Source organism: Berghia stephanieae, chromosome 2, assembly GCF_034508935.2.
Source record: "Berghia stephanieae isolate SIO BIC M18660-M18661 chromosome 2, UCSD_Bste_1.3, whole genome shotgun sequence".
Lineage (NCBI taxonomy): Eukaryota > Metazoa > Mollusca > Gastropoda > Nudibranchia > Aeolidiidae > Berghia > Berghia stephanieae.
In genome coordinates this window covers 97,053,301-97,080,937 of record NC_088361.1, presented here as the reverse complement: position 1 = coordinate 97,080,937, position 27,637 = coordinate 97,053,301, and the positions used below count along the sequence as shown (strand labels likewise).

General features: G+C 35.5%; 1 protein-coding gene across 2 annotated transcripts; it reads right to left on the bottom strand.

Moving 5' to 3' along the window:
- Nucleotides 1–56: 56 nt before the first annotated feature.
- LOC144965964 (E3 ubiquitin-protein ligase RMND5A-like) lies at nucleotides 57–23,503 on the bottom strand. Of its 2 annotated transcripts, none has more exons than XM_078901879.1 (9): nucleotides 23,307–23,503; nucleotides 17,915–18,060; nucleotides 16,621–16,758; nucleotides 13,839–13,939; nucleotides 12,787–12,950; nucleotides 10,926–11,091; nucleotides 10,351–10,453; nucleotides 9,791–9,951; nucleotides 57–1,801 (listed from the first exon to the last, which is right to left on the bottom strand). In XM_078901879.1, exons 1-9 carry the CDS (start codon nucleotides 23,440–23,442, stop codon nucleotides 1,735–1,737), a joined length of 1,182 nt encoding a protein of 393 aa, XP_078758005.1. In that variant the 5' UTR covers nucleotides 23,443–23,503; the 3' UTR covers nucleotides 57–1,734. The 2 variants fall into 2 exon arrangements, with proteins under 2 accessions (XP_078758005.1, XP_078758006.1); XM_078901880.1 differs by having other exon boundaries at nucleotides 57–1,698.
- Between the last annotated feature and the right edge of the window lie 4,134 nt (nucleotides 23,504–27,637).

Genomic DNA, 27,637 nt, shown 5'->3' with positions numbered 1-27,637 from the left:
AGATATTGGGCTGAAAATTCTAAAAAGAGATCTATATAAAATAAAGACACGGACGATTTTCCATAGATAATTTCTTTATTTACATTTAAGTTATCATTTTCCATTACAAATATATTTATACACCCCACAAAAATTACATTGAAAATGAAAATGTTATCAAATTGCACAGAATTTCATCTTATATTCATATAGTAGAGACTTAGACACGAGAAAGCAAGGTGTGTATAGAAGTTGAAAAGAAAATGGCTTTCAAAAACTGCAAACAACTTAATAAGAACCTAGCCATGACAATGACTTCTATTTCCTGTTATGAACTAAAATCATTCATTTTCTTTCCTTAAGCTTCATAAATCAGCTGACTAATTCTGCTTGCCTTAGGATAGCTTGACAATATTTTGACAACCAGTTGAAATGTAACCTATATGGTGACAAAAGGCTCCAGATCTTATAAGACAATTATCTCAATTGCATCAATCAGTTCTCTTTTCAAGTCTATACAGATTTCCTAAATATGGCAATGAAATATGTACAAATGGAATTGTGACATTAAGCAATATAATAAAAAAGACATTTATCTCAGTCATTATTTAAACAAATACAGAAAGAATAAGAGAAAATTCACGATCATCTTTAAAGAAAAAAAGATAATACAAAATAATCAAGAATGAATAGCTTCATATTGATAGGATGCAGCTGGATGAAAAAAAAAAAGAGGAAAAGTGACAAATTGGCGAATTTAATTTGCAAACATGTTTGTATGAATTTTTCTGTATGAGACAATGGTTTAGAAGTAAACAAAATATTTATAATTAAATTTGAAAATAAAACATTACAAACATTCGTTCTATCTCCCATCTCCTCCCTCCCCAGCATAAATAAAAAAATAACATCAGATTATCAGAACGCATATGGTCTAATTTTGATTGAATATCATCCCATTCCAATGACAAAAGAAGAAAAAGAAAATAAGAAAAAAAAAAGAATACATATTTTAAATAAGACACCATACTATCAAAGAAATGAATCAAACTGCGAACACATGTTAATGAGTTAATGAATAATGGTTGATGGAGATATTTTTTTTTAATATCTAAAAATCACCTCTCAATTCCCAAGCCATGGCAAAAGAAAAAAAAATGTGTATAAGCAGGAAGATCGTCTATGGCCATTTTTAATGTCTGTACTGTTCCATCCAAATCATTAAAAGTTCAAGACCCACCCCCCCCCCCCCCCCCCAATCACGTCCAATACTATTTTTTTTCTCACTCTTCTCAAATTAATATAAATATTATTTCAAGTAAAATGTTACATCAATGAAATTAAACGAACTACAAACTCTTGTTAATGAACAACGAAGGATACAAAATCAACAGAAAATTACCCCACCTTCTGCACCCATCCCTAGCAGAGAAAAAATAATTACACCAGCTTGTCAGAAGGTGTATTGCCATTTTTAATTTCAGTACTATTACATTGAATTACAAGGTCAAGGTCCCCTTCCCCTAATCAATACTGATTTTTTTTTCTCTAAATCAAAGACAAAATAATGAACAATATACGTAAGTAAAATATCATGATTATATCAAAGAAATCAAACGAGCTACAAGCACTTGAAAGTATGAACAAGTAGAACGCTAAAAATAAATCTGTCTGGTCTCTGTAGTAATCATCTCCATAGGACAATAAGGACATTTGAATCTGGTGACAAAAAAGAGAATTTCAAAAAAATGCATTTCAACCAAAATAAATCTGCTTGGCCTCTGTTGTTACTGTGTGCAATGGACAATACGGGCATTTGAATCTGGGGCAAACGAAAAAAGTGAAAAAGGGGAGAAAAAAATGAAAACAGTCATTCATTCAAAGCAAAATCATACATTCCGACTTAAGGCTCCAAAATACAGTGCAGAGCGGATATATCGACATCACGCGTATATCGACATGACGTCAAAGTCCCATGTTTTTTCTCTCGCTATATAACATTGGTAAATATAGATTGGTGATGATAATGGCAATTTGTCAAAAAGGAGGAAAATGTATCAGCCCATCGGTCAAACTAAAAAAAAATATCATAACATAAAATATCATATTATTACTTCTAGTTTATGTCTATTCTTAATAGTAGAGATATAACTTACTTTATGCAAATCTTTAATGAAATTTCCTTTCCTTAAAACGATTTTTTAAAAATGACCTTCTATTCAAGAGATTTAAAATTAACTTTGCGTCAAAAGGCCTGAAAGTATTTGCTATTACTTCTATCATCTTTGTTACTGTGGCCCAGTGGTTACGGATCTTACAAATAAGACTCACGTATCTTTGATAAATTAAAATTGTAAAACATTGTAAAAACAAAGGTAAAAAGAGTAAACTAAGTTGAGCACCCCTTATAATTGTAACAGATTAATTTCATCTCTCACTAACTAGATGACGTTTATAAAGTTAACATGAAGATTGATAGAAGAATGGTTGAGAGAGATATATGTATAAGGGAAAGATAGAAAGAGAGAAACAGAAAGAGAGAGGGAGGGGGACAAAGAAAGAGTGAAAAAGAGGGAGAGAGAAAAAAAAAGAGGAATAAAAAAAAAAAAGAGAGAGAGAGAGAGAGAGAGAGAGAGAGAGAGAGAGAGAGAGAGAGAGAGAGAGAGAGAGAGAGAGAGAGAGAGAGAGAGAGAGAGAGAGAGAGAGAGAGAGAGAGAGAGAGAGGGAGGGAGAGAGAGTAGTTTCACTGATGGGGCTTTTTTTTCTACTTAGGGGGAAGTTATAATAATCAACTTTTTAAACGGACCTATAACTATAACCTATAACCACTCTTGACCTACTTACAAATAAAATCCAGACTCTCCCCAACCCCCTTCCTTTTCGACCATCAATTGCCTTTTCTCAATTTTGATATCTGATGCCAGTGCGTCTGAGAAAATGGCAAAATCCCAGGGATCCGCGGAAGATTATAAACACTGATAGTGATAGATCGCCTATATCGACAAAAATGTTACCACAAGACGATATTGACATGCGAACCATTGATAACGACAATAATTTGTCTAAAAAAATAAAAAATACAATTTATATACGGTCAAGATATCCTGCAATGAAGTAAAGCACAACAGTCAATAAAATGCAGAGATATTCTGCTGTGCTGTAAAATAACAGTCAAAGAAAAACCGAGATTATCGTGCAATGATATCCCGTGAATCGTCGTTGATCAGAATCATGACGTCAGCGGTCAAATCTAGTCCAGGGCCATGCCATCATTTCTCGGTACTGATACCAGTAACGGGAATTCGAGATTCAATATTCTTGGCTGTCAAGAAACACTTCCCATATCACCCACTAAGTACGAGACTGTCCACCTGTCTTTGCAAGCTGCCCGGCCAATCCCAGTGTGGAACCGAGACTGAGTGTCAAAAAATGAGAAACTTCTTACCCTCCCCCCAATTGAAAAAAAAAATAAAAACAAAACTAACTATAAAAAAAACCCAAAAAACACCAAAAAATAAACCCACACACAATGTTACACAATCTTAGTAAAAAAAAGTGAACCATCATAAATTTCAAAATCGGCCCTTTTAAAGGTCACTTAACCATCAAGATTGACGTCCCTTGATATTTTTTGGCATTTTCTCATTTGTTTCTCTTTCATTTTTTGGAATGACACTGATATATCGACATCACACTCGTATTGACACTTTACCGCTGTCCCGACGATGTCGATATATCCGTTCTCAACTGTAAACAAAAGGTTAAATCAAAATAAACTAATAAGCAACTAAAGATAAAAATTCAGTGCCAGGCTTGATTCATGCATTAAAATTATTTCCTTGTAAGTTAAACGTAGGTGATAACAATTTTCATATATTAAAAAAAGTATTATTGAACAGGTGATGATTAAAAAACAAAAAGCAACTCTATTGATGTTAAGCACAAACAAAAACATCACTGCCTAAAATTAAAGAAATCAAAAGTCCAATTACAATAACAACAAAAAAGAATGGGAAAATATTGAAATAGAAAATGTCATGCTACAATACCACAAGGAAAGGCACAAACATGTTAATTCTGTTAATATCCATAATTTTGAGGATTCAATGTCGACCATATTGATTAGTGCCTACAAACCCATTGCTTAATGTCTCTTGCATAAAATAATGGTGTATCTTCCTTAATGAAGGACAGTGAAATTGCAACCATTTAGCTGAGAGTAATGATAGTATCAAACATTGCAGGGAAGGATCGATAGACATATTTGAGATTTCAATGTTGCATTCTGTGGCTATGTGGTCTAGTGGTATGACACTCACTTTCGGGTCGGAAGGTCTGGGTTCAAGCCTCGCTCGGCACATAGTTGAGTCCTTGGAAAAGGCTCTTTACTCACATTCTCTCACCGTACTCAGGTGTAAAATGAGTACCTGGCCATTAACAGCGTTGTCTATGTCCAAAAAATTGTAATATTGCCTAACAGGCGTCATGTCTCGTCCTACATGTTAAGTGTTGCTGTTGGCCATGGACCCCTTGTAAAGCGCTTTGGGCACATTTAGTGGATATTGCGCTATATAAAAACCTAAAAGCTTATATTATTAATACATTGTATTAAGAGATTTCCAACAATGGAATACAGAAATATTAACATTATGTGCTCATAAATTGAGAGACAGAAAGACAAATAGTAAATAGCTTATGTGCCCATAGTGTTCAAAGCAAAGCCAGCAAGCATCATTTGGCCTCATCACAATTTGATTTCATGTCACAGTAAACCAGATGCTAAAAAATGAATCTTAAAAAAGGATAGAAAGTTCACTATCACAATTGTTTTAATAAGTATATTAACTCTCTCCTTACCGAGCATTTTCAGCATTTTCCCAAAATGACAGGCTTACCCAGCAGACAAAATGATTTTTTAAACTAAAAAAAGCTCTCTACAAAACAACTTTATGTCTATGTAATTTAGACCACCCGTAATGTTGTCTTTCAATGGTTTGTATTTGCAAAAGACCCCATGGGCCCATCACTGCAAATGTAAATGTTTAGTTACAATACAGTCCAATCAAAACAGGAAACAGTCACAGATTACTTTGACAAGCTAGAGAATTCAAAGTTCTTTGAAAGTTTCCAAGCATTCGACGTCCATTATGTCTGGTGGCAGGACATTCCAGTCATTTATAGTTCGTGGGAAAAAAGCTGTGTTTTTATGTGTCTGTTCTTTTAAATGGTTGTATGTATTGTGATGTATCTATGCGTAGCGTATCTATCTGATTTGCTTTTTATGCAGCTTGGGATGATGATGGGTGGGTTTGGGTCCTTGATGGTTTGTGTAAGGTAACAATACGGGATACCTTGCACTGGTTTTCATTTAAGTGACAGAAGGAAATGATAAAACCCGGGTCTCTGAATTTGCATCCAGTTGCAAATCTTGAAGCTGCTCTTTGTGCTTTTTCAATGTTGTCTATATCCTTTTTTTGTGTAGGAGTCACACACAGCATATTCTAGTATTGGCCTGATAAACGATGTGTATGCCCGGGCTTTAATTTTTCATGGGCATTGGTTTGTGTTCCTTTTGAGAAAACCCAGCATCCTACTTGCCTTTGCTGCGATATGTTCAACATGGGTTTGCCACTTTAGTTTCCTAATGAGATGGACTCCAGGGTATTTTATGGAGTTGACATGTTGTAAAGGATGATCATGCATTGTTTAATTGAGTATAAGGCTCTTTCTTGTTTGATATTGACATGACATTGCATTTTGATGGATGGAACTTCAGCTGCCATGTATCTGACCATGTCTGGAGGGAATCAATATCTTTCTGGAGTTCAGGTGCGCTACTATCTATTGTCCTGTAAAGAAGGTTATCATCTGCAAATAGTTTAAGCCTTGTTTGTGGAGATAATTTGTTTCAAAGGTCATTTATGAATATCAAAAAGCATAAAGGCCCAAATACTGTTCCTTGTGGGATTCCTGATAAAACATTACATTTTTTGTTTAAGATTCTGTCATTGACATCTTGTTGTGTTTGATGGCAAAGCCAGTCCTTGAACCAAAGTAAAAGCTTTAACGGTTGTTGTTCCATATTCTCTGATTTGCTTCAGTACCGCCAATATACGAATTCTGCTTTGCTCGAGTTTTAACAGTAATAGTTTGTGAGGCAGTGTGAAAAGCTTTGGAGAAGTCTAGTACCAGGAGATCAATTTGTTTTTTGTTTTTTGTTGTCTAATGATCTTGCAATTTCTATCTTACAATTTCTTTTATTGTATTGATTAATTGTGTCTCGTATGACCGTTTTGTACATCCTCGGTGTCTCCAATTAGTGAGCCGACTTTCTTTGTTCTTTTCCATTCCTCTTTGTTCCTCGATATTGTTGTAAATTCGGTTTTATTGGCATTGACTTGGAGGTTATATTTCATGAGGGTATTTTGTATGATGTCTATATTTGCTGGTGTTGATCCAATAAAATCGACATCATCTGCATAGGCGATTTCTCTAGGGATTGCATTCTCAATATGAGTCGTTGGTTTTGGAATGACTTTTCGAACTTCTTTCAGAGCGTGTTCTAAGTATATTGTGAACAGAATCGGGCTCAGACTATCTCCTTGGGGGTCCCGATGTTACTTTCGAACTGCGTCTGTTTTGTGGCCCGTATATCCTTGGTTGTATCTTTGTGTTGCTGAGGAGAAATCGGATTATTCGGAGCTCGTCTTCGTCTACTATTTCTGTTAATATCTCCAAAAGTTTTCCTCTGTCGATCGTATCAAAGGCTGCGGACATATCAATTCCGGTTATTGTTATGGATATGTTTTCTTTGAGTGCCTTTGCTGCCAACCATTTATGTGTCCATACAACGTCCAATGTGCTTCGGTCTTGGCGAAACCCGCTTTGGCTATGTGATAGATAATTTTCTATTTTCGGTCTAATTCTGTTGAGGACAATAGTTGACAGTGTTTTTCTTATGGTATTCAGTAATGTTATTGGGCGCAGGTTGTTTACGGGTCCTTTCGTTTTTCCTGGTTTTTGTATTGTAATTAGGACACCGCTGTTTATGTCCCAGTCTTTGTGTGTTGAGAATGTTTTGTTCATTATGTTTGCAATGCTCAGATCCAGGGAGAGGGTACCGCATTTCAGCAGTTCAGCGGGAATTTCATCTTCGCCTGGGGATCTGTTATTGTTTAGGCACTTTATGCTATTTCTAACTTCAGTTGTTGTGATGCGGTTGTTTAGGTCTCTAGGGTTTCCTGAGAAGGGCGATATTTGTGAGACTTGTTTGTGAAATTTCTGCTGGAAGTGGTCAGTTACAATGTCAAGGATATCGTTGGGATTTGTTGTCTGTTTGCCAAATTTATCCTGTAGTTTTGGGTTCTCGAATGGTTTTCGGTTCAGAGATTTCGTCGCTTTGAACATAGACGATGCGTTATTTTTGGACTTTTCTATGTCTTCCACTTTTTTGTCTAATTCCTCGTTTCTGTGTTTTATTGTAAGTGATCGGATTGAATGCAGTATTTTGTTTCGTTCCGTTTTCAGGTTTATTATTTCTTCCGAGTCTTTCGTGTTTTGTATCCTGATCCTAAGTTCTTTTTGTTGCCGCGATATATCGTTAATAGCGATGTTAGGCGTTCGATTTGGTTTGTTCTTAGTTGTAATAATAGAGCCTGCACTTTCTTCCCCCGCATATTTCATTGCCGCTTGCGTCTCTTTCCATTCATTGTTTGGATTACTGTTTTGCTTTATTTTCCATAGAGAGACACCGAGGATGTACAAAGAAGAAAACAGCTATCAAACGCCGCACTCAGTAAACTCACCAATGTATGGATTAGAGGTGACAAAATAAAGAGAAAAACCAAACTGAAACTGTACCATGCTCTTGTAAAACCGGTACTTCTGTATAACTGCGGCACTTGGGCGTTGACAAAATCCGAAGAAGAACATCTGGATGCCTTCCATCGCACACAGCTAAGAAGGGTACTGGACATCAAATACCCCAAAAAGATCTCAAATGAATCACTCTATAAGATCACAAAAGAAAGACCAATCTCCCTTGACATTTTACAACCACGATGGCAACTTTTCGGTCACATACTACGCAGGGACAAAAACATACCAGCAAACCAAGCCATGTCGGGATACTTCCAAAAACACGGGAACCTTTTCAGAGGAAGACCGATCACAACACTCCCCGTGATCCTAAACAAAAACCTCACAACACTTGGACAAAGCATTAGTCTCATAACGGCAGGGGACCTTGAAAATCTGAGAACCCTAGCAGAGGACCGGCAATATTGGAGACACCTCACACAGAAAATACTGGAAACAGCCAAGGCGACCCGATCTTTCGGTCGAGACGCGAAAGGCATCTAAGTCAAGTCAAGTCATGACCGTTTTTTCCTGAAGCCGTGCTGGTGGATAACTAGTATGTTGTTTGTTGTAGTGTTCCATGATAGAATGGAATATAATATGTTCTAATATCTTGCAAATGACTGAAGTTAGAGATACAGGTCTATAATTTGAAGCTAGGTTTCGTTTGCCCTTCTTTGTAGACTGGGGTTATAAGGACATGCTTCCAGTCTGTATGTACTGTTCCTTTGTTCAGGGATTCTTTGAAAATTGTACGAAGGAATGGGGCAATTTCATCAGCACATTCTTTGAGTATTCTAGTTGGTATGAGGTATGGCCCTGCTGCCTTGGGATGGGTTTTTGATGTTGCAGCTGCTTTTGTATGCCGTATGTGGATATGTTGATCCTTGGCATAGATGGTATGTTGCTTTTATCTATGTTTGGCATTGAGGGCTCTTCAAACTCTTTCATACTGTTTGTTCAATATATTGCATTTTCCTTCTGTGTCTGTCATATCTGAGCCATCAGGGGTTTGAAGGACTTGTATACTGGAAGCATCTTTATGCCTAGAACGGATGTATCTCCGGAATCTGTAATTTTGCCATTTGGACTATCCTCTGGTGTCAAGCATATTTTTACATATTTGTCATGTTCTTTTTTAAGTTCTATTCGTACTTTACAATGGAGTCTCTGAAGCTCATTCCCATCTTCCTCTCTGTTATTCAATTTGGCTCTGTTGTATCGCCTTTGTTTTTTAATTTATCAGACATTCATTTTATCAATATGTGTAAAAGTGATTGCATCTGCTGTATAATGTCGACCTACACTGTGAAGGTTTTGACATGTAAATGATTGATAGTTGTGTAATCTCAAAAGAATAATGTTGAACAAGACTCTTTGAATATAGCACAGTCCTGGGAGAAATCTGTTAATTTTTTCTTTTAAAAGGAAGAACTCTAGAATTCCAATAGAAATCCTTTCCTGTAGTTATTTATTTATTTATTAAATTTTTCTTTTGTGAGTGTGTCTTTTTTTGTTTTTTTGTTTCTATAAATAATGAAACAAATAAGAAAATAAATCAAGAAGTCTGTGACATCCTTGATATCAGACCGACCCTAGAAAACCCTAATGAAAGTAATAAAAACAAGAAAACTAAGGTATTTTGGACACCTAAGACGCCATCAAACTGTCAACAAGGACATTCTTGAGGGTAGAGTTGAGGGGAAAAGAGGAAGAGGCAGGCCAGCAAGAACTTGGATAGATGATGTGAGGACATGGACAGGATTGTCGGCAGCCGAATGCAGTCAGCAAGCCGTCAACAGGGAAGATTGGCGTGTCATTTCAAGTCGACCTCAACCCATGAGATGACACTGGAAGAAGAAGAAGATAAATAATGACCTTTAATCCACGCCCTAATAAGAGTGTGACAAACCATTGTAGAATAGCTAAATGAATGGATTACTATTATCATTACCTGTTACTGCTGCCTACTACCAGCTTGTGTAGGGCGTCTTTTGATATGACATGACCACAAGTGAGTTTCATTGGAGGGTTCTGTTCGGTGCTCTGCTGCTTCAAAATGGGACAGGCGAAAATGGAGTGGAACTGATAGTCCTGGCCTAAGTCTATTTCCACCTGAAATGAAAGGAATGTAAATAAATGAATAAAATTAATCAATTGAAATCAACCAATCAATCTCAAGCCACATAAGATGTCACGTAGAATTCTTGTAAGAAATTTATACAAACCCATCAATTATCCATTTTTTCTTCAATTCATCACAAGTCTTTCATTTGGAGTGTTGCATATCAGTTACATATCATACGAGATATAAAAAAGGGATTTAGGCCAAGCCAATCACAAATGATAAATTTTGGGAGAACTCTCACCCCCCCTCCCACCTTTTAACCACTCCATGCACTTGCCCAAAAGAAATGTTTGCCTAAGAGGAGACCAACAAACTGTATCCACTTGTATAACAAAAATAAAAAATAATAGCAATAAATTCCCCAACTAATCATAAAGACAACTTACTGGGAGTTCCTCTTTTGATGACCAAACACCAGCAACTTGTTTGGACTGCATAACTTGACGAATGGAAAGCAATGGTGGCAAAGCTTTACAACCAGCATTGATCCTATGGTTTCAAAAGAGTAAAGAATTGTTATCATTTTCCATGTTGCAAACAGACTGTAAAGCCCATATTCTTTACTTGTATTGGCCATTTATGACTGGTTCAGTTTTAACGGGAAGTGCTTTTCAAGGTTGTCAGCATTGCCTGCTATTTAAGATTAAGTTCACATAAATCTGACCTGTCTATATAAAATCATTAAAAATTCATATTTTTCAATGAGAAAAAAATAAAGATATAAGCTGTAACTATCTTTTCTTTTTTTTTAAAAATCTATTTTATTTTTAATTGTTTAAAATTTAACATCAAATAACACTTCAAGTTCTCCAAATAGGTGGTCTGTCACGAACTTCCCATTTTTAGAGTTTTTATTTATTATAGATGATTATGCAGTGCTCATTTGAAGACGAAAAATTGTGGTTCAATGAATTTCCTATATTAATATTAAGCAGGCTTGCATACACACATCAAAACTCACCCAACACTCAAAGGGCTTTCTACTGACAGTCCTAACAATCCACAAGCATCCTTCATGAAAATCTCGCAAATTTCATTCCAACTAGTATCATCAAAGAGAAAACTGTAAGAGGATTTTTCTACCCCTTTATGCAGGTATAACAAGGATCCCATTAACTGTTGCATGTCTGTGGATAAAAGATCCAAATAGTTTTTATTAAAGCATAATATGATCTAGAAAATATTATTACAAGTGAAATGAAAGTCATTGCAAGGTATTCAAACTGGTTGAAAAGTCATTAATTCTGTATACTATAAGGTAGATAAACCTGAATCATTTTTTTTTGGGCCGGATGTGTTCCACCTTGTGAACAAAATAAAAATACATGATCTTATATTTTAAAAACAAAAAAACGGTATACTTCAGATTTGCCACTCAGGCAATAATAAAATCAGTATGAAAATGTGAAAAAAATCAGTATCTATGGAAAAAAATCAGTATAGTGTTATGTAACATATATTGACTTACCAGTGACTCTCAGTGACAGATGGTGACATCAGCAATAAAGAATAAATATTGACTATTCATACATATACGAAACAGTCTTTATTATTCCCAAATTAAACTACACAATAACTCTATTAATACCAAACACACTGTTTACAAGAAACTAATGACACTTTTTACATATGTACAAGCTCCTCCAAAAAGAGAAACAGCGCATATTTCGAGATATCATCTTGGTTTTGAGTTGCAGAAAGTCAGAGCAAATCCTTAGGCATACAAGCCCGCTGCTTTGCTTTGCTCTTCCTCACCAACATAGTAGTAGTAATAGCAATAATAGTAGTAGAAGTAATAGTAATAGTTGTAGCAGTAGTAGTAGTAGTAGTAGTAGTAGTAGTAGTAGTAGTAGTAGTAGTAGTAGTAGTAGTAGTAGTAGTAGTAGTAGTAGCAAAATAAAGAGAGATGAAGGAGTCCCTCGTGAGTGATTGGAATGGGGGAGTTGTTGTGTGATGGTCAAATCTTTAATGGGAAACGGTCAGGTATTGAAAGGGTAGAAGTCAACGAAAATAGGTGTTTGCTCGGGGGAACGGGGGTGTCGAATTGGATGTGAGCAATGTTATAGTCTTGTGTTTGTTCCATATGTATGGGTCAGTGCACCTCAGACTGGATCAGAAGACTCCCTATGTTGGTGGGGTGCATAAATGGCAATAACTGATTACCAATGCCTGTACATCATGTATATCACGAGTGTGACGTTCACCTGTTTCTCAAAATGAACTTGATAAAACATCATTTTTTCATTCGCAATTTTGTCCTCTCAGATTAAAATTTTTTATGATTTTTATTTTTAATTCTTGGAATCTTCACCAAATTTACGACTTTTTAAATGTCCATAGATACAAATTTACAACCATTTACGACCTTAAAGACAAAGATGTCAAAATTACACCTTTTTTTTTACGACCTTACAGCCATGCTGGACAGCCTGTGGAAAGAATCGCGATTTTTGTCTTTATTTACGTGTATTGATAAGACAGGATTTATTGTCTTTGTCTCGAAATACAAGATCTCGTGGAGGTTACAGGTCAAAGGTTGGGTCAAGAGAGGTTTGGGTTCAACACAAAGGTCTTCATGGTCCGGGTCATTTTTGCAGACTTTGTTTTTTTAATATAACATTTTTTTTTAAAAACATCACTTTTAAAAATCAGTATGGCAAGTGGTAAAATCTGTATATCGGTATATCAGAATTTTTGCCCGTAAAAATCGGTATGAACGGCAGGTCTGATACTTCCATGTGACATCGAGTGATTTGAAAATAATTTCTATTTACAAATAATAAAAACAATAATTTAGATAGAAGAAAATAAACAGCTCAAACCTTTTGGGTGCATGCTGGCAAAGGGAGCTAAATTTCTGGCATATTCCAGCACTTCCTGTTTCAAGGATCCCATCCTAATGAGCTCAATAAATCTAAGACGGTGTAACTTGAACTCAAGCGGTGATTTTCTTTTGTTCAGATGATCTCTATTTCTTGATGCCCATCTAAAAATAGAATGATCATCCAAAATTATCTAAATCTTTAAATGAGCTAAATAAGAACGTGCAAACTTTATCAATTTTACCATAAAATAGTTATTTTATGGATCATCTAGAATGCTACAAAATACTCAACACTATCCAAAAAAAGGAGCTGCAAGTTCAAGTTGATAACAAACAGTAATTGACTAAAACAATAGTTAAATGTCAGGGGCCAAATTGACTCAGCACTTTTCTGGATTTCTCTAAATGTTTTACCAAGTAGACCATGAAGAACATTTAATAAAACTTAAAATGTGCCGGATTTCAGGACAGGCACTAACTTAAATTAATCTATCTTTTTTTAAATAGGACCCAAATATTTACAATTAATGAAACAATCAAGCAAAATATTGGTAAGATCAGGAGTATCTCAAGGAACAGTTTTAAGACCAGTGTTTTTCCTAACTTTGGTGAACAAAGTTAATTTCAGATGCAGTTTGGAGGCCAAGTCATAATAATAACTTTTAAAAGAAAAAGCAAACAGGAATGCAATAATAATAATAATAATAATAATAATAATAATAATAATAATAATAATAATAATAATAATAATAATGCAATGTGAACAGTTAAGACCATTACCTCGTTAGGCCTATTGGCTAAGGCTAAAATGGCAATATTATTCACATGATTAAATCTAACAGCTCTTATCAAGCTTTTGAAAAACATTGAAACCTTTAAAGATGCACGACAGACTATACTATCAGGAAAGTACAATATTTTCTTTTCTTTTATATATGCAGCAATGACATTACTATTCAGTTTGATTTATATTAGGAAGTAAAAGAAGAAGAAAAATGTTTTAGATAAAGAAATGAATTAAGAGTCGAGAGTAAAATCATAAAAACATACTCAATTGCTGGACTGAGGTTCCGCTGTTGCAAAGCTTCCAGTATGCTGTGTAATTCTAGAAAGGGCTCTTTCTTTTCATGGGAAAGTTCCAGACTTGCATCCTGGTGAAAATTAATTTAAAATCTGATAACTTTTATGACAAGTAAACCTGGACCTGAATATTGAGTTCACATTAAAAAAATAAATTAAACCCAAGTCACTGCGAAATTACATCTTTCGGAAGAGGCTGGTTCATGCGAGTATAATTTTAGATGCGTGAAATAAATTACTATTATGATTGTATGGGCTCATAGGTGGTTGAAAGCCAGAACTGAAAATTGCAAAGAAGAGCACTACATTGGGCATTGACATGTGCTCTGCCTTTGAAACAATCTGCAGAACAAAGCTTCTCAACAAAGATCACATCCGACCAATAAGATCACTGCTTGCAAACACAACATTTACGTTTACATCTGGTGCGGAAACAGTTTCACTATGAACATTTCTGGGAACTCCCCAAGGAGACAGTCTGAGCCCTATTCTTTTTACTGTATATTTGAAACAGCACTAAAAGAAATAAGACAAAAACTCCTGACTCCTCAAATCCTTATCTGCGAACTGATCTACGCAGACAATGTTGATATCATATTTGATACAGCAGACCTGGCGAAGCAGCACATACCATAATATCAATTACTCTGTGACATTGGAATTTTAAGGTCAACGAATCCAAAACAGAAATTACAGTTGTTAACAAGAAACAAGTGGAATGGAAAAGTGTAAGAAAACTCAGAAACTTGATTAATGAGAATGAAGACATCAAACAAAGAAAAATGCTAGCTCAAACTGCATTCAGAGAACTACACAATGTTTGGAACAGGACGAATATCATTAATGAAAATAAAAGAATACGCCTTTACGAAGAGCTAGTGCTGCCAATTCTTATGTACGTGGGGTCTTACAAAACAGAATTTAGACACCCTGGACTCCCTTCATCGCATACAATTGGGGTACATTAGCAGACAAAATCAGTAATGAGGATATATATGACAGATGCAGAGTACAACCAGTCAGTACGTGAATAAAGAAACAAAGATGGAAACTGTTCGGACAAGTGCTCAGATGAGATGAAAATATTCCAGCACAAACCTCGATGGATACTTACTTCAAACAAGGAGCCAAATACACCAAGTAGACCAACTTCATTTCCAACAACATTGAATCAAGATCTAAAAAAATATCAAATATATTTAGAAACAACTGAAGAACTGATTTCAACAACACAAGGAAACATCCAATTGCCTCATCACCTTAACACACATGATGACATTCAAAAGCTAAAAACACTTGCACTGGACAGAGATTTATGGATACTAGAGAATGGTAGCGGCTGTCTGAAGCCTGTGATCGTGAAAATACTAACAAAAAGTTTATTGTTGTGCGGATGAAGGATTTGCACTCGAAACATGCATTGTCTGTATTGTTCCCATTTGAAGCCTCTCCATTTTCACTTTTTCATTAGAAACTGGATACCAGAAACAAACTGACACATTCGAAGTAACACACACATTAATGGCAAGCGTCCATAGAGACAGCATAGAGACATTCATTCATTACATTATCTAGATGGAGAAGGCAAAGATGGTATTTACAGTTCCTTTGATTGAGATAAAAATTAAGGGTATGAATAATGTATCATAATTACTATGTATCGTGCAGCTCGGAAATCTTGATCAAGTCGGGACTGGGCCTATTTGTTTAAGACTTCTGTATTTTCAAGATCTCCATGTTGAGTATTTTACAAAGAATATGAAGTGTGTGGGAGAGGTGGAGTTCCAGTTATGCATCATCATAATGAGGTGCAGCATTTATTGCATCTTGTTTCCTTCAATAACAGGTGGAATAATGTTCCCCTTTAGGTGTCATATAATAAGAAGACAAAGCCAGTACTTTGCATTGTTGATTACACTCTCAGCACCTGACATATTTATTTAAAAATCCGGTACCTAATCACTGGCATTCTCACTTATCTCTCTCTATCGCCTCTCTTCTCACCCCATCTTCCCCATCCCTAAACACTTTTTTCAAATTTTAATACATAACAGTAACAGCCTATGTCATCACTGCCTTGTTAGTCTCCCACTGATACTGGTACACATTAGATAGGGTGAAGCGTCACATGACACTGGCCAAACATACTTCGCACACCCCCCCCCCCTCCACACACATGCACACTGATACACACATATGCTACATACACATATGGGAAAACACATTTACTAGCACAGTAACGCCAATAAAGAGTGATGACAGTTTTCATTTCCATTCAATAGAAATGTAAGTAAAAGAATTTTATCGACGAAAGCAAAAAAGAAGGTCCAATTTGTTCGAGATATCCGTGTTCACCCCTGATAGAGTTCAAATTTTTGTGTTGCCAGTACTATGAAAATAGAGGGATTAAAACAGGGAATCGAGATGTGTTCTAGATTTCCGTAATCAAGATTGTCGTTTTGCACTGTATACTACATAAAATTGTTAGAAATACATCCATTTTTTTTTTTACAAACTCTCTTGAATACTACTTAATACTAATACTGCACTTGGGGGAAAGATTTGGGTATCTACTCTTTTTTATTATTCGGGAGAGTGAGAAACGTAATCATGACTCAACTTGAACTAATCCACTGTGGCTGACATTGGAGTTATTTCAGTCTTTTTCAATATAGACCCTAAAGATAAGTTTTCCAATGGGATTTGTAAAATAGTTTTTAAAATGTCTTTCTTTCATAAATGATTAGTTTACCTCATTCAATGTCTCAGCAATGTCTAGCATTCCTTGCCTCAAAAAATGCTCACAAATGACTTCATTCAGCAACCTTTGTTGGGAAGGTCCATCAAAAGCCCCTTCGGTTAAGACACTGCTAAAGTCTGATGTAAAATTCTGTGGGAACAAACATGTTTATAAGTTACAAATGAATGGGTTATCAGATCAAAATGGCATAAAACTAGAGAAAGGGAATTAAATCTTGTGTCATACCCAATGCGTAAAATTATTTATGGTTTCAGGTTTTTGTTGTTTTATTTTGGTCTTTCCTCTCCCTGCAGTTTATTAATTTGGGGAGGCAAAAACCAGATGTAACAACTTACAATAGTGATGATAAATAAAAACAGTACAGTAGTCTTATATTGTACCCTTAAAGTAAGCAAACACACACACACACACACACACACACACACACACACACACACACACATATATATATATATATATATATATATATATAGACGAATATATTGACATCACTGGGACAGCAGAAGAATGATATGAATGTCTTGTTAGAAGAGTAAAAACTAAAGGAAAACTAAAAGGAAATCAATGACAACTATAAATTTACAAGGCAACATCAATTTCTTTGCGGATTATTCGGGGACTATAAAAAGGGATCATATTGAAAAAGACAAGGATATTAATGGTTTTCACTCATTGAATTTGAAGAAATAAAAGATAGATCTGCTTCTGTTGACTCAGATGTCCTCATATTAATTCTGACTTCAGTTTGAATGATAACATCAAACATGGCATGTTTCGGGCAAAGCTGTGCAGAGTCTCGATTGCTGCCATTGCGGCTTTGCCTCTGTTGGTAGAGAAGTTTCTACATCTTCATTACAAGAATCAGGCTCTATTAGACTTCTACACTTACTTCAACAGTTTAATTTATGCTGATTTTGGATGGATGTCATTGAGCCTTTGAAACAAGTTTCCTCGTTCTGAACTTTGTGGCAGACATTGATTAAAAGGCAAGTTAAGTTAATTTTCCCTTACTGCTGGATATCAATGGCAATATTATATGGTTTTCATTTGCCACAGATCAATTAATATATTCATTGGTAAAAGCCCAATGTCGATACAAGTGCCTTCTAATAAAATGTGCATCGGTGTATGAGATCTTTATTTCCTAAGATTATATAGGAAAAAAAATTTAAAAATCGGGACTTTGGTGCAATGTCCATATATCCGGACTGCACTGTATTGTGCTCTTCAAACTTGAACAAGTTGTAAAATTGTTTAGATTAATCAAGTAAAATGAATACTCTACCCGATCAATGGCCTTTCCAAGTTTGGATACAGAACCATGGAGATCCTTATGAACACTGCTCACTTTGTTGACAGCAGCTTTTGATTGTGCAATACTACTAGAGATGCCATCCAAGACACTTTGAGGAACTACATTATCATCTGGTCCTGAAAAAGAGTAATATTTGTTGAAATAGAAGACCTGTTTATTTATCATTTTTTCAAAATTATTTTTACTAGCACTGATGATGGCCTATAACTGTTACACGTGGTGTAAACCCCAAAAACAATGCAGCCATCCCTTCTCCAACCCCTTGTAGCATATCATGCATAAAGACATGGTTTCTTCTAACTTTTTTGCAAGTCCTAGGAATTCAAGGAAACCATGCTCAAGTGTATCGTATTTTCAGAGAGATATTATGCTCAAGGGGCCTCAAAATTTCATATACTTCAGCAGTAGTCCATAAGAAATCAAAGTCAAATTTTCATTTCATAAAATACAAGTCGCTTGTTAAGAAGCCATTTTGTAACTAGCACTCTTACAACACCCCTGCCTATTGTGGACCTGCCTACATTTTAAAAAAGAATACAAAAAATCCAATGTGGTAACTTGATTGCTAGTCAAAACTTCTGTAAAATTATTCTGCTCAGCAGTTTTATTTTAATATTACTAAATGCAGAGTGCTGCAAATTGGTAGGTCTAATCCTTTATTCTCCTATTACAATTGGTGAAATAATATGACTATAACACCAACTACATGCTCAGAGGGAACCTGGGGATCATCTTTGATAATAAATTGTGTTTTGATGAACATATAAATGTGATTGTATAAAAAAACCAAACAAGCTTGTAGCTTGTAAGAATTATATTCAGAAGCTTTAGCTATCCTGATTTAAAAGCGTTTGTCCAACTTTATAGGTCTGTCATAAGACCTTGTCTAGAGTATGGAAATAGTATTTGGAGTCCCTTATTTAAGTGAGTCTGTTACCGTAGAATGAGAGGTGATCTTATTATAAAGACTTGTGCATGGTTTTTACAATATAGATTATAATGATTTTTTAAAAATTATTCGTATGTTACAAACACTAGGGGAGATAAGTTTAAGATATTCGTTGAAAGATGTAATTCGTCCATTAGGAAAAATAATCTAATCGAAATTCAAAGGACTGTGACAATTTGGAATAATCTAAAGTTTGAGGCAAACAATTCTAATTCAATTAATAATTTTAAGAATGCCACTGATAAAGAGCTTACATTATTCATCAAAGTCAAATATCATGTTGGATATTAATATTAGTGTATTTTGTATATCAATTATTTGAAACTCTCGAATGTACAAGTTGGACATGCCAAATGAATGTAAATAGAGTTAATTATACTACAAGTATTCAATATTACACTTATTTATGTATTAGATATTTAATTCTCAATATTATTATTTTATCAATTAACTGACATACTATTTATATAGTTGATAAATTGTATCTATGCATAACAGTTACACAGAGCAATAATTTAAAGGTTTTTAGAACCTATTACTATTGGTAGTGTCAATTGCCAAGGACCTTGACAATTGTCAAATCGTCAATTGCCAAGGACTGTGTCAGTTCATCAACTACGCATGTGTACTTTTAACGGAGTAACGTTAGAGTCACAAAGTGATGCATTGCCACGGAGTGATGTTATTAATATTAATATTAATGAATACTCTCATTTTCTCTTCTCTCTGTCATTTTCTCTTCTTTTTCATTGTCTGTCTCTGTCATTTTCTCTTCTCTCTCTCTGTCATATTCTCCTTTCTCTCTCTCTCTTACTATGTGTTATATTACCTTTTCTCTTTGTGTGCCATTTTTACCTCTCTGTGCGTGTTTCTCTGTCATTTCCTTCTCTCTCTCTCTCTCTCTCTCTCTCTCTCTCTCTCTCTCTCTCTCTCTCTCTCTCTCTCTCTCTCTCTCTCTATCTCTCTCTCTCTCTCACCCCATATTTCCTCTTTTTGTTACGGACCTTGGTAGTTCATAAATCGTCTACTAGCTAGTTACGATTAAGTGCCAAGGATTGATCTAGTTGCAAAAATATTTTACGTGAATTGTTTCTGTGTGCTGTAGACCTATAATTTCCTTCAAAACAAAGGAATTATTTTTTTTAAATCTAGGACTTGGCATTGCAGGAATTTGTCACTTCGTCCTGTTTTCTTTTTTCCATTGAATCCAAAAACAACAGTCATTTTTGTTTTGATATGATTTTAAATCATCCTGGAATTCATGAAAAGTCTTATAAAAATTAAAAACAAATGCCATTGAGTGTGTGGTCTCGGTCCTTTCCACAACTATTGACAAGGAATGAATGATTGGAAGAAAGTGACGGGATTCGAGATTCGAATCCGTGCCAATCAAGGCTCGACTAAAATCATCGCATGCAGCTGAAGAGTTCCAATTTGACTCCTTGGCAGTTGACGAACCGTTAACTACCAAGGACTCACTCCTTGGCAATTGACACTTCCATTACTATTACTAGACTATTTGTAATTAGCTCTTACATTAACGACATATGATACCAATAGTAGAGAAGAGGTAGTACTATTATTATTATTATTATTGGGAGGCCTTCCGAAAGCTCTAACATCCCGAGTATTCTTTTTTTTATATAATGTTCTAGTTGGGGGTTTGGGAGGAGGGGGGGGGAAGGACTTTTTTAAAAAAAAGTCTTCCCCCCTCTCAAACCCCCTACTAGAGAACTATCTAGATAGAATATCATAGAAAAAAAGTTTCCCCCCTCCCAAACACCCGCACATTATAAAAAACAAAAAAGAAAAGAATACTGGGGGTGTAGGAGCTTTAGGAAGGTCTCCCTTATTATTATTATTATTATTATTATTATTATTATTATTATTATTATTATTATTATTATTATTATTATTATTAATTATATACTAATATTATTAATTTAGATATTTAAGAATGCGGTCTACACCGGCTTATACCTATCCTCCTATATTAATATTAGGAAGTCTGTCAGGCTATTTTCAACGTACGGTGATAATAGCCTGACTGTGTGTAGGAGACTATTTTCACCGTACGGAAATATCTTGGTGGACGGTTTTCACCGTACGGTGATGATAGTGTGGGAGACTTTTTTCACCATCCCGTAATATTATGGTGGACGATTTTCAGCGTGTGATGATAATAGTGTGGGAGACTTTTTTCACCGTACGGTAATATCTTGGTGGACGATTTTCACCATACGGTGATAATAGTGTGGGAGACTTTTTTTTTCCATCGTCCCGTAATATTTTGGTGGACAATTTTTACCGTACAGTGATAATAGTGTGGGAGACTTTTTTCACCGTACGAGCAATATCTATGTGGACGATTTTCATCGCATGGTGATAATAGTGTGGGAGACTTTTTTCACAGTTGTACCACGCGAGAATGACTCTACCAAAAAAAGACTCTAAGAGTTAAATTGGCGTACGCGAGGCACACTCTAGAGTCAGTCTCGCGGCCGCCACTTTAACTCTAGGAGTAATTCTGGCGTGCTACATCGTCCCCTAATAATTTGGTCTACGATTTTCAGCCTACGGTGATAATAGTGTGGGAGACCTATCACCGTACAGTAATATCTTGGTGGACGATTTTTACCATACGCTGATAATAGTGTAGGAGTAGGAGCCTTTTTTCATCGTACGGTAATATCTTGGTGGACGATTTTCACCGTACGGTGAAAATAGCCTGACACACTATCTTCACTGTACGGTGATAATGGTGTGGAAGGCTATATTCAGTGTACGGTGATTATAGTGCGGGAGACTATATTCATTATAATGGTGATATTCATCGTACGGTGATAATAATAGTGTGGGAGACGATTTTCATCATACGGTGAAAATAGCCTGACACACTATCTTCACTGTACGGTGATAATGGTGTGGACGGCTATATTCAGTGTACGGTGATAATAGTGGGGGCGACTATTTTCACCGTAAGGAAATATCTTGGTGATAATAGTGTGGGAGACTATTTTTACCGTACGGTAATATCTTGGTGGACGATTTTCACCGTACGGTGATAATAGTGTGGTAGACTTTTCACCGTCCCGTAATATTTTGGTGGACGATTTTCAGCTTACGGTGATAATAGTGTGGGAAACTTTTTTCACCGTACGGTAATATCTTGGTGGACGATTTTCATCGTGCGGTGAAAATAGCCTGACACACTATTTTCACCGTACGGTAATAATGGTGTGGAAGGCTATATTCACTATACAGTGTTAATAGTGGGGGCGACCATTTTCACGGTACGGTAATATCTTGGTGGACGATTTTCACCGTACGGTGAAAATAGCCTGACACACTATTTTCACCGTACGGTGATAATGGTATCTTGGTAGCTAACAAACTTCGCGGCATTTGTCTGTGTTGAATCCATGACCTCAAGAAATCGAGGGTAGCGGCTCAAGATAGACATAGAAATTGAAATCACTATTTCTCGAGTTGTGAATAGCTCATACTCATACAGAAGAGCCACGCCCTCCAAGGCTAGGTGTTGTTGTTGTACCAGAAAGGTTGCGGGGTCGAGACCCTATCTCGCCACCACGAAATTGCAAAGCTTCATCGGTAACTGTAACCAATTCTGAATTCGCCATCCCGCCTGTATTATTATAGCTTTGGGAGGCCTTCCGAAAGCTCATCATGCCAAATATTTGCTCCTAAGAAAAAAATACAACTCTAGTACCTTTAACCACCCCTAATAGGAAAAACAAACGAACTCTTAACTACCCCGAATAGAAAAAAAAAAATCAACCCTAGGACTGCTTTGACTGCCTTTCAATACCTCACAAATCAAAATGGCGGCCGAGAATCAAAACAATGGTCAAATTAGGAAATTTTTAACTTTCACAAATCTATCAAGGTTTTTTCTATATGATGACAAATTGAATAAATAAACGTCTGACAAAAGGTCCAAAGTGAAAATACAAATTGAAAGAAATGCTATAACGAGGAGCTTTTGGGAGGGCTCCCTTGTTCTCGGCAAACTTTTTCTTTTTTTTTTTAACTGGTCTGCACGCATGAAGAAAATGATTTCGGGTCGAATTCTAATGGTCTGGATGCAGAGGCACAAACGTCACAGTTAGTATCCCGTACGGTGAAAATAGTCAGTCAGTTAATTATTAATATGATTGGAAGAAAACAGCATGGAGAACAAAAAATCTGATGTTAGTGTAAGCAAACGAAAACTGCCATAACTATTTAGGCAAATCGAAATTGGAGAGCCAATGGCCCCTGTTTATTCTCTTTGTCAATTTCTTCTTAGTTTGTTATATTAAGAATTAGAAGTTTGGCAGCAGCTCCTTTGTCGCGTTCACTGTACTGTACTCGCCAATAACTTGGAATTTTGTCATATAAGCCCATACTCACTTTGAGAAATATCATTACTGAATGTTTGTAAGGCTGCTATAGATTCGTCTAGAAGTTGTTGTCCTTTAGATTGGAAAGAATCATATTTCTCTAGGAGTTTTTCAAGCTCCTTTTCAACAGCGGAGCATCCCTCCATCTTTGTTTATTTTTGGTCGTCAGTCACTGGTTAATAGACCGTCCACCGGTCAGTAGAAACTCTAAAATCTTGGGAAAACGACAGATGGGTTAAAATGATTTGTCTTTAGTAGTGCTCAAAGCGGCACCAAATAAATATTTTTGTTTTATTGTTTCCATTGATTGTACTATGAATACCTCTTCATCTTTTTTTTTTTTCGTGATCGCAGTGCATCGTGATATAATTTTGGCAGAGTTTCAGGCCAGGGAGGAGAAGGTGCGGCCATGTGGTCTTGTGGTATGTAGACCTTGCTCACTGAATAAAGGTCTATTTATGACACTCGCCTTCAGATCGGAAGGTCCTGGGCTTGAGCCTTGCTCGGCGGATAGTTGAGTCCTTGAAAAAGGCTCTTTACTCCCATTCTATCACCGTACTCAATTGTAAAATGAGTACCTGGTCGTTAACAGCGTTGTCTCTGTCCGAAAAAAAAATGCAATATCGTTTAATAGATATTGCATTAGATAAAATCTCAAAGCTTAAGAGGGTGCAACCTTATATGTAACTTTTCGTCCCCTTTTACGCCCACGGTGCAACTCGATGATGGTGGGGATTGCAATAATCTCATTCATCAACATCATCGTCGTCGTCGACTAAATATAAAAGCTATTATGTTATCTAATGAGGTTTTTATAAAGCGCCTTATTGGTTGCATATATCACCATCACCACCGTCGCCGCCGCCACCACCACCACCAACACCACTACGACGACCACCACAACCACCACCATCATCATCATCATCATCATCATCATCATCGTCGTCGTCGTCATTATCATCATCTAAGTTCATGGTTGCAATTTACTCCACAGGTAAAAACGTATAAAGAAATAATTGTTGGTGGCTCGTAAGTTTTGCGTTTTATATTTGTGTCCCGTTGTGTCAAAGAGATGTTATGTTGGAGTGACCGAAATAGTTAAAACCTTTTGAAGATTATGACAAGTCAAATTGATACTAAGCTGCTAGAAGCTGTGGACTGTAAATATTTTTTTAAAAATAAAAATGAATACATAAGCTTCTAAAAAGAACAAAATACCAAACACGGAAAGTTCAGGCTCAAAACCCTTCTTCAGTCAACAACCCCCCCCCCCCCCCCCCCCCCATAAAAACATAAATAAATTACTAAACAAACAGAGAGATGACTAACTATTTCGTAGGTCCTCTCAGTATAGTTGTCCTTGATTACTATGTATTTTTATGCACTATACTGTCATGGCAGTTTTTTTGCATCGATTGCGGCCGCGTTGCGACCGCAAAAAATAGCTGATTTGCATTGCGGCCGCAAAATTTGCAATTTTTTTTGCAAATTTTTGCACATTTTTCGAGATTTTGCCCCCCCCCCCCCCCCCCCCCCCCCCCAAAAAAAAAAAAATAAATAATTCATTTGTTTAATTTAGTGGGGACCAGTGATGATAATCTTCCGCGGATTTTTTCATAAATGTTCCGTTGTTTTTGTCATGTCTGTCATTGTCTGTTAAGTGGTAGTTCGTGAAAAAAAAATGCCTTTTATCATTTTTTTGACACCTCTGCTTAGTTGCATGAATTTTGGTGACAATCCTTTATTTATGACGTTAGTCTAAACACACTGGCGCCAAATGTCAAAAGTAGCACAAGACACATGGTGGCCATGGATGAGAAGATGATCGAACGGGAAGGGGATGGAGCAAATGGGTGTAAATATTTATGTACCTTTTAGCTGTAGCATGATAGTACATTTGGCGATTTTATAAGTTTTATAAGCCTGTCTTTTTTTTTTTTTGTTTGTTTGATTGTTCTGAATTTGTTAATAGTATTCAATACAACTTATTTCTCATTACAAAACCATTTAAAAAAAAAAAAATTCATCAATTCTCCCTCTCTCTCTCTCTCTCTCTCTCTCTCTCTCTCTCTCTCTCTCTTTCTCTCTCATATCCATAGTTCTCTCTCAGCCACCCTTCTATCTTCATATTATGTTTATAGATTTCATTTGGTAATAGAGAGATAATCAGTTAGACTGATCGATTTAAGAAATGATTGTTTAAAGGCTAATTTAAATTTGATTTGTTGATGGAATATGTTTTGCAATTAATTAAAGATTCTTATTTATAAGCTGCATCATCACAAGGTTGCAATAATACAGACACTAAAATGTAAAAACAAATACCTCCTGGTCTTTTGGCCAAAAGATTATCATAATCACTTGATATAGTGGGCGACATAATAGGCCTCTAAAATGTTTAATTGGAAATGACAATTCATTAAATTATATTTGCAAAAGGTCAGGATGTGTCTAATGATCAGAAGTGCTTTAGGACTAATAATATATTAAATAACTATGAATAGCTATGTTATATTTGCATTAGATTTGGGTTTGACTGACGGGCCGGTAGATTTTCCTCCTTTTTGACAAATTTTCATTATCATCACTGGGGGACCTGTGCTTGTGTCAGGATGAAACAGATAATCTCAAAATAAGTACACTGATAGCGTGTTCTTACTTTTTCTTGGGTCCTTTAATTGTAATTCTAGAACTTTTTACTAGATCCCATTTTCTTCCTTTTTACTGGCGCTGATATGACCTTACATTTGTTGCAAGCGCCGTGAAACCCTTAAAAACAAACAAATACCTTTCTCTTTCATGAACGAATTATGGGTATTTAGGAAAATTAATCGCAACTGTTTGCAAATTTTGCTGTTTTTAGCTTGCAAAATTTGGGATTTTTTTTTTTTTTTTGCAAAAAAACCGCCATGTCAGACTATGTGTTAAAACCTATGTCGGCCAAAGGCTTCTATTATCCCGACTACATTATCTATGAAACATTTTTAAAATGCCGACAACAAATAAATATTTGAATTGAATTGAAGAAAAATATTGGAATATCAGATAGGACGTGCGGAATATTTGTCGTTGATTTAGTAATGTATCTAATTTTTAATGGGTTTTTTTTCTGAGTTTGGGATTTTGTTCTTTTTCTTAAAGCTGTTATATTCATTTTGTTTATTACGTTTTGCAAATTATGAAAACACATTCAAATCTTCTTGATGAACGCATTAAATTCAACTCAAATTATATAGACAGACAGATACCAACTTCATTTTTGCAATGCAAAAAGTTCTCCGAACACTGTAATAGTTTTACGACCATGACCGCCCCAATTGATGTGCACGAGTCTGTAGGTTTGTTTGTTTTTAAGGGTTTTACTGCGCTTGCAAAACATTAAGGTCATATCAGCGCCAGTAAAAAGGAAGAAAATTTGGATAGTAAAAACATTCTAGATATACAATTAAAAGGACTCGAGGAAAAAGTAAGACATAGGGGAAATGGTTCAAATAGAGAACAGATGTAGATTCCAAGAGCACACTATCAGTGTACTTGGTTAGAGATCACCTAAATGTCTCATCCTGACAAGATCCCACTAAGAGGAATAGACTAAAATGTTTACATTGTACAATCAAAATAACAAATATAATAATACATAACAGAGAGATGATTTACAAGGAAAAAATATCATCATTGATTGTTTCCCTCCCAGCCAAGGACTACGGCCAGGGTCAGGACAAAACTAAGTAATCTCATTCCAAGACAAAGACAGGAAGCAATTGGAAGACAGATACTGGGGGGGGGGGGATAGAAGAGACAGCAAGTACCTCCCCGCCCACTATGGGAGGTCAGGAACCCCACCCAGAGTCTGTAGGTTAAGCAAACGTAATTTTCACACCATTACGTCTTGCATTCTTATATCTATGACACCAAAAAATATAGATGATACTTTCTTGATCATAGGCCAAAAAAATAAGACTTGTTTAATATCTCTTGAGAACATTTTAAGAAAATGTAAATCTGAAGACAATATTATTCATTATAAAAATCTTATCAAGTAAAAAAGATTGTGATGATTGTTTTTATTAATATATTAATTTATTATAATATCATTTTATAATAAATATGTTAAGAATATATGTATATTTCTTGTATATATGTGTATATAAGTTGTATATATAATAATATAATATATATTTCTATATATAAAATATGATATTATATAAAATAATCGATTACATAATAAATATTATTTATTGTTTTGTTATAATTATATAATATAATATATAATTATATATTATATTATATATATTATTTTTCAGGACAAATCTGTAATATGTAACTATATAAAATATAATT

Bases quoted from the DNA above. Each gene is read 5' to 3' on its own strand.
- LOC144965964 (XM_078901879.1), bottom strand. From the start codon at position 23,442: ATGGAGGGATGCTCCGCTGTTGAAAAGGAGCTTGAAAAACTCCTAGAG. The intron at 16,759-17,914 runs GTAGAGTATTCA...TTGTTCCCACAG, and splicing joins TTGGAAAGGCCATTGATCGG to AATTTTACATCAGACTTTAG. The intron at 1,802-9,790 runs GTAATGATAATA...CGTTTGCCCCAG, and splicing joins GTAGTAGGCAGCAGTAACAG to ATTCAAATGCCCGTATTGTC.